Genomic DNA, 14,790 nt, shown 5'->3' on the forward strand with positions numbered 1-14,790 from the left:
AAAAATCTTTGGTAATTTTGGATGATAATTTATTACATTTATTTTTTTTAAAAAAGTGCTAAGCATATAAGCTCCCGGGTATTTTTACCTTCATCTGTAATGAAATCTTATGCAAAAATCAGACTAGCCTAAAGCATCGTGTATCACTTTCCTCATTCCCCCCCCTCATTTTTATCCTGCTGATAAATCATAAGATAGAATACTGGCTTGATTCACACATCACAGTAATTACTAATTACTGTGCTCCATGGTAATTCCTAATTATTGTTTGGCTTTAGTTTAATATGAACCCAATGACGTTTGTTACCATTGTATATAGCTTATGGTGATGTGTGTGTGAGTATGTTTAATAAATCCCAGTTGGTTAAAATAAATGATACAATGGTCTGGTGTTGGAGAGCAACCATCAAGTCAGGAGGCAGGCTCAAGTGGGGAATTGTACAAATTCCCATGCCTTTATACCTGTATATCTATCTCCAGAAAGAACACTTGTAAATCTGCTAACCTTAAAGGTGTCTGCCAGAATTTCTGCACCACGATGGTTGGTCCGCTTTGAAAGACCCACGAAAAATTCCCGACCTTAAAAGCAGAAAAGATACATTTAGTTTAAAAGCAGCATGGACTAGAAGAACCAAAAATTATCAAAAGTCTATTATAATGCGGCTATTGCAAACATTCTTTCATTAACCTTTATCACTACCACTTTCCTAATTAGTGTATGATTTTATTTCCAATTTCTTGTTCAGGCTATGAACTTAACACTTTTTTAAAAATTTACATTTTATCTAAAATTAAATTGTTTTTGTATTTTCCCTGCTTGTAATAAATATAAGATCATTAAGACCTAAATGTTACCAATATTGGACGAAGAAAACTATATGTAATTTACAATGTATGTTACCAACTAAGAAGGTCAATGTCAGAGGAAATCTTTTTTTATATTTATCATAATACATAACACATGACATAATATCAGTGATACTTATTACATTTGTTCTCCTTCACTTGTTATTATAAGAAGACCAAATTTTAACTTGGAAAAAGATTTACTATATTGAAAGTCTAATATCAATGATAGGAAAGCAAATTTACTAATTTAATATTGTGTTAGGAGAATTTGCACATATTGTAGAAAATAAATACATTATAAATAAACCTGTCTGCAGACTTCAAATATTAAAAAGATTTTTAACCTTACTATACCTGTAAATAAAACATCTCCTCCATCTAAGGTTGCTTGGTCATCTGTCATCTCTACAATATTCAGGCTAAGACTGTTAAGTGCTGTTTTCATTGCTTCAACCTGTTTGAAAAAATGAAATAAAATTTTGGTTTAGTGATGCCAACTTAAAATATCTGCACACTTCTGAACTTCAGATCTACTCTAACTGAAATCACACTTCTTTTAATAAGTCAGCTTTATTAAACCTTAAAATGATAGCATTGCCATTGTTACTGATCTAACATTCTACTTCATGTACTCTGGTTACAATAGATTCAAGAAAAAGACAAATTCAATAAACTAAAACATTTTTTTTAAAATCACGATTCACTGTAAAAGTTACGATGACTTTGTCTGAAGTAGAATGCTATCTTGAAGAATAATGATCATAGCATATTTTTGTCATCTTATGATGACAATAATTTCCCTGTGTTTCTGTTATATACAGCTTGACAACAATTTAAATCTCTAGAGAAAATGTAAAACATATCCTGTACAATTTCGTTGATATCCACATTAAAGTACTGCAGGTATTCTGACTCAGTTATACATTTACCCCATTTTGAACTAGAATATTTCTACGCCAAGCCATCTTTGAACTTGTTGTTAAAAAATCTCAACTATGTTAATATATGGAGTTATAAAAAAGAGCAGTACATGTAATAAGTAACTAAATAGTCCAAGCTGCCAACTTATCAATAAATATGGAACTGCTTTGCTATAATTTTTATATCAAGTCTAACAAATTATTTCTTGAACTACAATTATATATTTAATATGGTCAATTTTAGATGTTTTCATGTGACTGTTAGGACAGTAAAACAATATTTGCCATGTGACAAAGAATAAATGGTTTTCAACTGTGCAATTTATATTAAAAACAATGATCAAATTATCAGTTTGAGGTCTATCAACAATATCTTAAATGCACAATACACATTTCAAGCATATACCTTAATTTTTTTAATTGGGCTAAACTAGATGTATTAAGAAACAGATATTTTACTTTATGAAAATTTATTTTATGTAATTTTTGTCTACCCTTTAGTTTTATTAATTATACATGTATGTATTTTTCTTTGATGTAAAGGCCTTAATAAAGGCTTCGGTTTGATTTGACATAATCAGATCTTATAACCTCCTTCCTAAAACTAGACAATAGCAGGAGGCCATGAATGCAACATTGGTAAAAAAAGATCAAACTTTTCCCCACCAACACTGTTTACTGATCAAAATAATCAGTTCCAGTAATGTTTGTTTGTTTGTTTCAATTTAGGTGTTTGCTTAATTTCAGAATAACTCTGGGAAGTTCGCAATATAATAAACCATAAAACCACAATACAAAACAAAACAAGATGGGATTTGGTTGCTCTGTACAAAAACACAGATCAAAGATTTCTAACAAGGAGCAATTAAGACCTGGGACACAATCAGGTGTTTGAGGACTTACATAACGCCAGTAGGGTGACAATCACACAGAATTCAGATGGGATCTCGTTCCAGAAGACAAATACTGCAATAAACCAGAGGTGGTATTTAGCAGGTTCTCACCAGTTCTAGAGAACTGGTAGCGAAATTTTGAGTTGTTTGGAGAACCAGAAAATATCACCTCTGACTGGAGATTTTACAGTATCCTTCCCCTGCCAGGCCCACCAAGCCACACCCACAGAACCAGTAGTAAAAAAATTTGAATCCCACCACTGCAACAAGCGAAGCACACTTCCCGGTGGCATTGTTTAATTAAGAGGCTCTGGAGCAGAGGTGGGCTTCAGCTAGTTCATGCTGGTTTGGGCAAACCGGATGTTAATTTTACGTCCGGTTCGGCAAACTGGTAGTTCTGATGACCGGCTGGCCCCGCTCCATCCCACCCCTCCCAGGAGTCCCCATGCAGACTGTTTTGGATCCCAGGTAAGTGCAGGGGGCGCGTGGAGCCTGGGGAGGTGGAAAACGGGCCTCCCAGAGGTTCATGGAGGGCAAACATGGGCCTATTTCCAGCCTCCAGAGAGCCTCCAGAGCCCGGGGAGGTGGAAAACGGGCCCTCCACAGCCCATTTTCACTCTCAGTGATGATGCAGAAGGCTGATTAGACCCCGGCTATCATAGCCACACCCACCCAGCAACCGGGCAGAGAACCGGTTGTTAAATTATTTGAAGCCCACCACTGCTCTGGAGCATGCCAAATATGTCAGCTCCTAGTAGATGGGTAGAAAACATGGGAGATAGATGGTTTCTCAAATAACCTGTCCCTATGTCATGTAGGGCTTTATAGGTGATGACCATTGCCTTGAATTTCTCCAGAAAAATACAGGCAGCTGGTGTAGCTTGTAAAACAGTAGTGTCACATGGACATACTGAGGCATGCCCATCACTGCCTGCACCAATGCATTCTGGGCCAGTTGAAACTTGTAAGTGGTTTTTATGGGCAATCCAACCTAAAGTGCTTTGCAATAATTGAGTCATCAGTGACTAGGGTATGACGATTGTATGAAGAGCCGTCCAACCCGGGAATTAATTCAATCCTTATTTTTTTCATTAAATCTAGACCACATAAACACATATTGTTCCATCCAGGAGAATAAGAATATATGGAATAAGTGAGGAAGACTTACACTGAGCACCGAGCCGACATCCTAATACTGAACCTAAATCCATGATATGTCTAAGCCCAGCTCCTTCAAGATTGAAATTCTGAAGCCTAAGGGCTCCCATCCATCACCAACACAATCAATGTACTGTATCCATTAAGAAATCACAAGCAGTGATGATATGCCGGGTTTTAAAACATGGGACTACCTTTTACTGCAGTAGAGCCTGAAATCAGGCCCAGAAAATATAAATTAAATTAAATAAATAATAAATACTCTGTGGAAATTGGAGAAGTTAAAGTTTAAGTAGTTGGGACATGTCTTTATTTTTTGGAATTTCAACAAGTGATTGAATTACCTCCTCTCTATCTTGTGATGCTGTCATCTACTGATAAGAATATACTTTGCAGAACCATGTAGAAAAAGCAATGGTAGGATAGGTTGGCTCATCACATCCTCAATTCAGTTCTGCTTCAAGTTCTGGTATTTTTAAGGAAATCTGATTATTTATCTCTAAATCTAATTTTGAAACTATTCCTTCTTAGTTGTCCTTGCACAAAAGTGAATTGGTATTTATTGTTTAGTCTTCTAAACAATATTATGAGAAATGTAGTTGACATTTTTGATTAATTTTTATCCATACTGTTTTACATGTCAGGAAATGCTGAACAATGTAAACAAATTCCTTTTTTGATTTTGACAATTAAAGCTTTACATATGAAAGACAATGGAATGATGCTTCAATAGCCAAACCAAACAGAAAGTAGTTCTGTTTGATCTGGTATCAATGGAATCAATAGCTACTTTCATAGGATAATCTCTTTATACAGTGTAGGTATCTTAGATGAAGTACATTCTTTACTGTTTCTCAATTTCTTGTGTTTAAAAACTATCCTTTGGTAGAATACAACTTGGTTTTTCAATTGCAAAATATAAGATGCCCATGTCTATATTTGACTGAAGCTAAACTACAGTTTGAATGCAAACTCTGTCACTGATTTAATTAAATCAGTGAAACTTTAGTTGTGAATAGCTTGTTCCATTTAAACCAATAGCTTGACTCTATGTTTCATTAAATATGGATGGATCTATAACATTGCAGCTTTTAAAAAACAGATGATTTTTTTACTTAGTGGACTTTTTCCACTGAAATATCATGTCTACATCTTTTTAAAGTCTTCCCTTGGAAGCGAAAATGCACATTTATAACAGCATGGAAACGGTGTCTACTATTCTCTAAATGGTGCATCTGTTCATATCTTTTCACATGAAAGCTGAATATAGTCTCAGTTTAAGATAAAATACAAATATTTTCTAATAAGAATTTCCCACTGATATATCAAGCACTTGAATGGTTAAGCCTTTATTGCTTTGTTCCCCATTTTCCCTCCTTCCTAATAAGCACATTCCTGTTGTGAGATGGAATGTATCTAATCCATAATAAATCTGGTTGAGAGACTCTGGGTCTAAGCCAGCTGAACTTTGTTTGAAGGGAAAGAATACTCAATGTATTTGATGGTATTTGTAAAAATCTGGTTTCCTCAACCCCTGGACCTTAAAAATGGAGCTCATTGGTCATTGCACAGATGCAGTTCATCTTTTTTTTTTCAATTGCTGCATGTAAAATACCTGTGTCCTCTATATTTGTGCCAACATACTTTAAATGCAAGACATTTTTTAGAAATTATTTCCCAGTGCTCAGTTATCACAGCTCTGGCAACTAAACAAAAGTTTTTCAATTGAAAGGAAATATGACAGGTTGATAAGCAGAAGAAGGAGAGGAAAATTAATACTTCACTGCAAATAGCATAGAACAATTTACAAAACAGGTTTGTAATTGTAATGATTATAAATATGTTTATGAAAATATGGATCTACAATCAAGATGCTCTACTTTCCTTTGCATGTATTCTTTGAAATGGTTAGCGGAACAACTCTTTTGTAACCTCAACTCCTAAAAGAAATCTGGAATGCCATTTAATGGGGAATAAATTTTCCAGCAAATAATTGCTTTGTCTGGTACTTACTGATGCACTGCAGAATTGGGGAAAGTATGTGAATATCATTCTCAACCTCTAAACTATTTTCAAAGAAGTGAAAATGCAAGCTAGCCTATTAGCAACAAACAACAACAACAATAAAAGTCAGCTTTACTTGGAATAAAATGCAGCTTTACTTGGAACAGCTTACATCGTGAGACAATATATCTGCCTATTCCAAGTGCTTAGAAAGGACTCGATAGGTAGACCAAAAATGCCAAATCCAGTCTGAACATCTGCCTGAATATACTACTAACAATAACAATAATAGAAAACTGGTAAAGCAAACAGACATGCAAGCTTTAAAAGACATTCTTTTTATTTTTTTCATCATTATATTCTAAAATTTTATCACTACCCCTTCCTCTAATTCAAAATTTTATCACTATGCTCCTTCCTCTAATTCAAACAGATATCACAACAGATCTACATGTTATGCATTTAATTTTCTTGGTGCTTTGAATCTTCTCATTTATAATTAAAAAGTATACGCACATGTATTAATGCACAAACATTGATCAGAATATTGCCCAGATATATTGTCTATCACCCAGCACACCATGCAGCACTTTGGACTCAGTTACAAAAAATTGTTTCAGATTGTGCCCTTTGTGGAATCAAATCTAAAGTGCTGCATGAGCCTAGTGCATTTTCCAAGAAGCTAATACGTACAAATGGAACGGTGCCACCTGGCTCATTCAGAAGGCATATCATACATGCCCAATCAATCCTCCTGGAGCTACATTTCTGCATACTGATACATTTTTTTCACATACTGCTTTTAGGCATGTCCTAGTACAGTAGGCTTCAGCCTTGTAGAACAATTAATCCTTGCTTAAGTACCCTAATTGGGACAAGAAACTCAATCATTAAGTGAAATGGCTGTTAAGCAAAACAACACATGACCATCCTGCTTAATGTTATTCCAGCAGTCCTGGTTGCAGTCATTAAGTGAATCATTCATAGTCATAAACCAGCTGGGAAGGTCACAAGTGGCAAAATCACATGACTGCAAGATATTGTGACTGTCATAACTGTATGACAGTTGCCAATAGATCAAACCATGATCACATGACCGCAGGGAAGTAAATGACTATTGTAAATGCGAGAAGTAATCATAAGTCACTTTTTTCAGCACCATTGCAACTTGGAACAGTCATTAAAAGAATGGTCGTTTTGCAAGGACTATTTAAATTATCATTCTTATTGATGGGAATCATTTCAAGGTCTAGCAATAGAAAAAAATGAAAAAGGAAAGTCTGCCTCTCTGTTTGAAGGGATAAAGCAGCATCACAGAGGAAAGCATAATTATTAAGAGGGGGGAAATTAACAATAAAGGGAATAGGATTCTTTTTCATTCAGCAATGGTACTAATAACAAGTTAGTATCTAACATAAATATTGCCAAAAGACTTTTTATAAAGGATCCAGGATACAATAAATTAGTATCTTTTTCTAAGAAAAAAAAAAGCATGCTTGTCAACATTATGAACTACAGAGAGAGGGAGATACAGGTATAATTAACAAATGTTTCTTTTTAACCCATAGAAAATAGTAGCAATAGTGACCTACAATGCTATGAATGCAGTTCTAACACATACATAACACACTAATGTGTGATATTGCATTGTTTTTCTTGTCATATGTCCATGAGCAGCAATTAAATTGGAACAAATACTACTGTAGCCTTAGCATACATAAAAAAAGATATCATCCAAGTATCAAGAATGAAGTCACAGTCTCCACAGATCATAGCCAAACCAGTAATGTCAGTTTTATTTTCTTCTTCTTTAGTCATTTTTAAATATCTCTCAAACAACAAGTGATTGTTACAAGAGCCATAAACAGTGATCTGATCTTTTTTTAAAAATAAAAATAAAAATAAAAAACAGCACCTAGTGCTGTTGAATCTGTATTGCAGTGATGGACTCCAGAGGTAAGCATGTGCAAGCCTTGGCCTGTATTTTAATGATGGCAGGCATAATATTCCGCTCTGAAAAAAAAATCGGGGCCGGCCAAGAGACCCCCCGCCGCGCGCCCGGGGAGCGCCCGCTGCCTTCCCTCACCAGGGCCAGGCGGCGGCGTGTTGCACGGAGGCTGGTCTGTGGCTGGCCCAGCTCCCTTTTCCTGCCGCTCAGCGGCCTCCGCTCGCACCGCCCGGGCTCCGCTCAGGTATCCGGCTGGGGCTGTCAGGAGTTGCTACCGCCGGCGCAGCTCCACGCAGCTCCAGTCCCGCGTTGCCTCGGGAAGGGAAAGGCAAAACCAGGAGCCGCTGCTGCCATTGCAAAGCGCCGCCGTGGCTCTTCCTTTTTGCCTTTCCCTTCCTGAGGCAACGTGGGACTGGAGCCGTGCGGAGCCGCGCTAGCAACTCCTGACACGGGGCCTCCAAGGGGAGGGGAAGGAGGAGAAGAAGGGTGGGGGAAAAGGAGGGGGCGATTCCCAAAAAAATCGGAATTCCGATTTTAATCGGAAGAATATCATGCCTGTGATGGTCAGAAGGCTGTCTAAAGAGGTTCTCTGTTTGAAGGGTTGATCTGTTCAAACAACAATCCTGTGAGGTGGGTTACATTCAGAGAGAGTAACTGGCCTCACACAGCTGGCTTTCATGCCTAAGTTTCCTGGTTTGTAGGTTAGCATATTAACCACACACCATACTGGCTCTCTTATGGTAAATTATACCCCATTTTTATTTAAATTACAGTGTTTACTTGATATTTTATGCATATTTTCTTCCTCTTTTGTGTGATGTGCCTCAGTCTGCAGCTATGTATTTGTGCACACAATAAGAGAAAATTCCCATTCAAAACTGTAATAATGAGAAGAATAAGAAAGATAGAACTCTAAAGAGTATCAAGATAAGTTATGGAGATACATTATGGACATATAGAAACACTTCATGAGAGTTAATTATCATACTGCAAAAACATTAGATAAAAATTGATTGAATAAAGATGATCGAAATAACAAAAAAAAAAAATTAAGCCAGAGTCGTGTATGCTGACAAAGCAATATTTTGAATACTTTTCTCTGCACAAAGTAACAATTGGCTATTTTGCAAGACGTCGAACTAAAGAGGCATAATCTATTCTGCCTGGACATGCACGGCAGGCCAAGAATGCACCTGCATAAGCCAAGCATTCATTATCTTTTGAGACACCTAATACTAGAATGACTGCTAATTCCAAGTGCACCATTGACCACATGCCATGTGCCTCCCCCTTTTGGAGGCAATGAAAGGTATTTAAAATTCATGAAGCTTGCTGAAAGCTCAGCTATCACATTCTACTCATTCCAAAGTGCATGGGAAAGAGAGAACATAATGGACATTTCAACCAGAGCTATTATTGTCCATGAATAACCAATATTCCATTAAATTGCTAATAGACCTGCTTGAAAATGTTGATAACAATCAAACCATGTAAGAACATTCCTTTTTCCTAACAATGAGATGTTTTACAGTTCTGTTGTTTCTGGGTTGTTTGTTCAGAGCTTGACACAAAATATTCAGAACACTTACTCCTTTTCAGAGAACACTAGCGACTCTATTTTAACTGCCTGATCTTCCTGCTCCTAGAAACTGTTTATATTGAGCCCTCCCTTTTAGTTATCATTCTTATTTAAAAAGGAAACTTTATAAAATAAATAATAAATAAGAATTCGTATGCATAAAGCCAAGCAGTAAGCAACTAGCATGGCCATTTATCAAAAGGAAAACATTTTCTAAGATTAGCAAAAAATAAAATAAAATCAATGTATTGCCTGGGATTAAAATGATAGAATGAAGAATGTGATCCCAAAAATATTCTTCTCATCTTAAATATTTAAAAAGACTCTATCGGTAATCTGTATTTCATATCCAAGTTATGATTCATAGGAATGCATAATACCACCCAATGTTGAATGAGTTCCCTGTGTAGATTAAGCAGTAATTTACTCTTACCATTGGAGTACTGCCTGAGGTCATGAAAATGATTCACATCGACTGACCAAGTGATAATTAATAGTTGTCAAAGACCGAAAAGGAAAATTCCTAATATTAAATAACTCTTCCACTTTAATGACAACCAACATTTTTGGTAACAAAAACTACCAAGTTGGCAGCTACATATATTTGGAATGGATGTAGGAACATATTATGGTAAATATACTAAGATGGCCTTCCTTAATAAGTTATCCTCCAGGTGCACATACTGGACTACAGTTCCCAATGACTTCAGAACACATAAATGGAAGGTGCGGTTATATGTTAGGCCTGCTTTTCCAGAAACAGCATAAACAGTATAAATATATGGTAAATATAGTATCATTTGGTTGATTCTCTAAATGGCACTGAAGTATCAAATCCGCTAAAACATTTTTGTAGCATTGTGACAAATGATACTGGTCTGATTAAAAGAAACATGCTTCTGATCTTATCCACATTTGCCTTAAATTTCAATTTAAAAATCAGCTAGCTGAGAATTCAAACATGCATAAGACTGATTTAATGAGGTATTCTAACTGGATTAGTTTTTTAAAAAAATAGAGAGCATATAATGAATCCAATGGATTTTTAGCAGGAGAAAGAGATGAAAATAATAAAAAGGAATTTAATGAGAATCTAGACAAATGAGGAACAATTATGGCAGGCTTGTCCAACCCGCGGCCCACGGGCCGCATGCAGCCCAGGTCGCCTCGTAATGCGGCCCAACGCCCACCCCAACCTTCATGAAAGATCCAGCGAGGAGGAGGCAGGAGAGGTAGGCGCGAGGCGGGCGAGGCGAGCAACAGAAAAGGCGGGCAGCCGCAGCCCAAAAGTCCCGCCCCGCCACCTCCTGCTGTTGCCGCCACCACCGCTGTTGCTTCTGCCCCCACCGCCACTGCTGCTTCTGCCCCCCCGCCGCCGCCACTGCTGCTTCTGCCTCTGCCGCCGCCGCTGCTTGTGCCCCGTTGCCGCGCCGCCGCCGCTGCTTCTGCCCCCCGCCGCCGCCACCGCCGCTGCTACTTCTGCCCCCGCCACCGCTGCTGCATTTGCAGGAGGAGAGGTAGGCGTGAGGCGGGCAAGCTTTCTTCCCCCTCCCCCACCCCTCAAAATTTGGCCGGAAAATTAATAAAAAATAAATAATTTGCAGGAGGAGAGATAGGCATGAGGCAGGCGAGCTTTTCCCCCCTCCCCTGCAAAATTTGGCCGGAAAATTATAAAATAAAAAATAAATAATTTTTAATAAATAATTAATAATAAATAATAAATAATAATTTTATTTTATTTTATTAATTTAATTTAATATTTAATTTAATTTAATTTAATTTAATTTAATTTAATTTAATTTATTTAATTTAATTTAATTTAATTTAATTTAATTTAATTTAATTTAATTTAATTTAATTTAATTTAATTATTTAATTTAATTAATTATTTAATTTAATTATGTGCGACCCAAACCAAATTTTCATCTTCTAATGTGGCCCAGGGAAGGTGAAAGGTTGCACACCCCTGAATTATGGTATGACCACTTTATTTGAGAGTCTTTCCTATGTCTCAGTTAAAGTACTATCCATTCATTCTTAAGCCAGCAGAAAACTATATTGGCATAACATTTTGGATTCCCACTGACAATTTTTATCCTGCCTCTATAGCCTCTGTTCTGGCTTGCCACCAAATGAAAGAGTTTCAATAGAGATTCTCAGTCAGGTCATGGTTGTCCCAAAGGTGCTTTTTCAGGGATGCAACTGGACTTTCTGGTTTTTGTTTGAAGACTTTTGGCTTCTTATCCAAGAAGCTTCTTTAGCTCTGACTGGATGGTGGGGAATGGAAGGATTTATATACTCCTTACAGACAGCTGGTCATTTGCATTCTTTTAGCGTTAAGGCCACCTGGACTTTTTCCTGTGTCACCCGAGTAGTGCAAATGGATGTGGAGCCTTCTTGAAATTGTTGAAAGGCCTATTTGTAGATTGGAAATAGATGATGTTGTATCCCTCCCCCTCTATTGAGAGGGCTGATCAATTTTGACATAGATGGCCTCTTTGACCTCTTTCAAACCAGTGGTTCTCTCTGTCCAAAACATGGACTTTGCTATCTTCAAAAGAGTGGCCTTTGTCTTTTAAATGCAGATGGGCTGCTAAATCGTCCTGATGGATTTGTTCTCCTGTGTTGTGCTGTGTATTTATTAAGTAGTTGTTTTGTTTCTCCAATGTACAGATCTGCATGTGGCTCACTGCATGGTACTGCATATACCCCATTGCTCAGTTTGTGCCTGGATGTTTTATCCTTGGGGCGGATACCTTTGTCATATCTTCTCTTCCCTTTGTTTGCACAGAGAAACAAAAGTTGAGTCATCTGAACTTGCTTCTCTTTGCCTGTTCAGTACCTGATCTGTTGGGTGGGTTATGAACTGTCAAAAAAATAGAAAACCCCTTCCACTTTATTGTATAGCACACGGGTGTCAAACTTGCGGTGTCACGTTGCCATCACGTGAAGTTTTACAACGTTTTTCCATTTGCGGAGCTGGGGTGGGCGTGGCTTGCACATGTCACATCCGGCCCATGGGCCGCCAGTTTGACACCCCTGATATACCACCCTTAGCCAATGGAACAGCTGCAGATTTGCTGAAGGAGGGATGACAATAGAATATTAGAGCTAATTAAGATGCTGTGGTGGGTTTATTTCTTTTTCCCTCTGAAGTACAGTGCTTAAGATTAATATTATTTAATATTTATAAGGACAGTATTTCCACAGAATCTTTCAAGTTCACTGAATCATACATATTAGTGGAACAAAATATTCTGAAGCTTACTTGGAATGCTGAATGAAGAACATCCTTAGTTCACACAGATCAAAGCCAATGCAAAATCCAACATACTGTATGCTTATAGAAAGTGACAGAGAGGCATTGGGAGTCAGGCAGTATTAGGTGTAATAAATTGTTACAGTGATGGATACATTTCCTAGTAATATATTTCAACAACTTGCTTAGAAGCAGAATTTGATCCTACCCATATCCAAAACAAAACACATTAGAAAGTAGATCTATGTAAACCTCATAGAAGTAAAACTTGGGGAATTTTTCTCTAGGATTGTGGTGACCCTCTTGATTTTAATTAACAAAAGTCAAGTTCAGACTCAAATGGCTTCTTGCTAGTTTAAACATGAAAAAGCAGTGAGACTGTTAAAATGCAGCTAGGATAGGAAGGAAGGAAGGAAAATCAACAGAAAATCAAGCATTTTTTCTTTCAAGCAGTACCAGTATAAGGGCAAAACAATATATTTCTTTTAATCTTGATTAAAGAAAGTAGGGCACAGACTATAGAATTTTTACTGTTGATTGCAATTCTTTTTATTGTTTTTAGAAATATTTATGTTTTAATGTTCTACAGCTTTTAATGTTGCGAGCCGCCTAGAGTCACCCTGAGGCAAATAAATATACTTGCCAGCTAAATAAATCAAAGAAATAAATAATGATAGATAGAATTTGTTTCTGTTATCAGATGGGAGTTTAAATAGTGCAATTCAACATGATTAATCGACAGTAAACCTTACTAAATTAAATGAAACTTGTCTAGTAGTGTGATTAGGATTAGAACAGTCACTAAATGAATGGTGGTAATTCGAGGACTACCTGTATACATTTATAGAATATATGTCTATGGGTACTTCAACTACACCATTGTTTTCAATCCTCAAAACCTCCTAAGTATTTTGAAGTGGGCTATGTAATAATCTTGACCTCATTCCAAGACTTAACAATAGATAGTAAAGACTATGAATCAAATCCAACCAACCAATATTGTGATTAGCTGTTTCCAACTTTTCATTACCTTATGAAGGTTACTTCACCAGAACTATCAGTAACTTTTTTAAAAAAGTTTTTTTAAGCACATGCTTGTGTAATCAGTCATAGTATATTGTCATTTTTTCTTCTATTGGACACTTTTTCTTTATTTTAAACAGTGATTTTATCAAATTATTTATTTAACACAAATACAAATATAAAACACTAATGCAATCTAAAGTGAAAAGAGAGAGAAAAAAAGGAAAAGGTTCTATTTTGATTTCTATGTATGTTTCTATGTTTGGACAAACTCAACAGCACTTTTTGATCCGGCTGTTGATAAAAACAGGATCGCCAACATCCAATGATGGATATGGCACAAGAAGAAGTATGTTACTATAAGATATATAAAAGATGACTTCGCCCATAGACAAGTATACATAATTTACATTCTCTAATACTTCAATTTAAACATCATTCAGTCCTTATCAGCAAAAGTCTATTAAGAGCAATTAGAAATATTAGCATACATATTTTAATAAAAAAATTCAGTTTTCTAATCCAAATATATCACTTTTCCTAAAAAATAAAGCAAAGGCATCTTTCCTACATATAAACAAATATACTGCTCAAAAAAATAAAGGGAACACTTAAACAACACAATGTAACTCCAAGTCAATCACCCTTCTGCGAAATCAAACTGTCCACTTAGATAACACTGATTGACAATCAATTTCACATGCTGTTGTGCAAATGGAATAGACAACAGGTGGAAAGCATAGGCAGTTAGCAAGATATCCCCAATAAAGGTGTGGTTCTGCAGGTGGTGACCACAGACCACTTCTCAGTTCCTATGCTTTCTGGCTGATGGTTTGGTCCTTTTGAATGCTGGCGGTGCTTTCACTCTAGTGGTAGCATGAGACAGAGTCTACAACCCACACAAGTGGCTCAGGTAGTGCAGCTCATCCAGGATGGCACATTAACGCGAGCTGTGGCAAGAAGGTTTGCTGTGTCTGTCAGCGTAGTGTCCAGAGCATGGAGGCGCTACCAAGAGACAGGCCAGTACATCAGGAGACGTGGAGGAGGCTGTAGGAGGGCAACAACCCAGCATCAGGACCGCTACCTCCGCCTTTGTGCAAGGAGGGACAGGAGGAGCACTGCCAGAGCCCTGCAAAATGACCTCCAGCGGGCCACAA

At 37.0% G+C, this 14,790-nt stretch overlaps 1 protein-coding gene across 1 annotated transcript in view; it reads right to left on the reverse strand.

The window, feature by feature from the left end:
* DDAH1 (dimethylarginine dimethylaminohydrolase 1) overlaps positions 1–14,790 on the reverse strand; it is a 67,230-nt gene that overhangs the window by 21,087 nt on the left and 31,353 nt on the right. The window contains exons 2-3 of the mRNA XM_026674154.2: positions 1,204–1,303; positions 506–579 (exon numbers count right to left, since the gene is read on the reverse strand). Coding sequence (XP_026529939.1) covers positions 506–579; positions 1,204–1,303 — 174 coding nt within the window. The remainder of the gene's footprint in view (positions 1–505; positions 580–1,203; positions 1,304–14,790) is intronic.

This window comes from Notechis scutatus, chromosome 3 (genome assembly GCF_049901735.1).
Source record: "Notechis scutatus isolate UNSWTSFEM ecotype Mainland chromosome 3, rNotScu1.2, whole genome shotgun sequence".
NCBI classification, from domain to species: Eukaryota; Metazoa; Chordata; class Lepidosauria; order Squamata; family Elapidae; genus Notechis; species Notechis scutatus.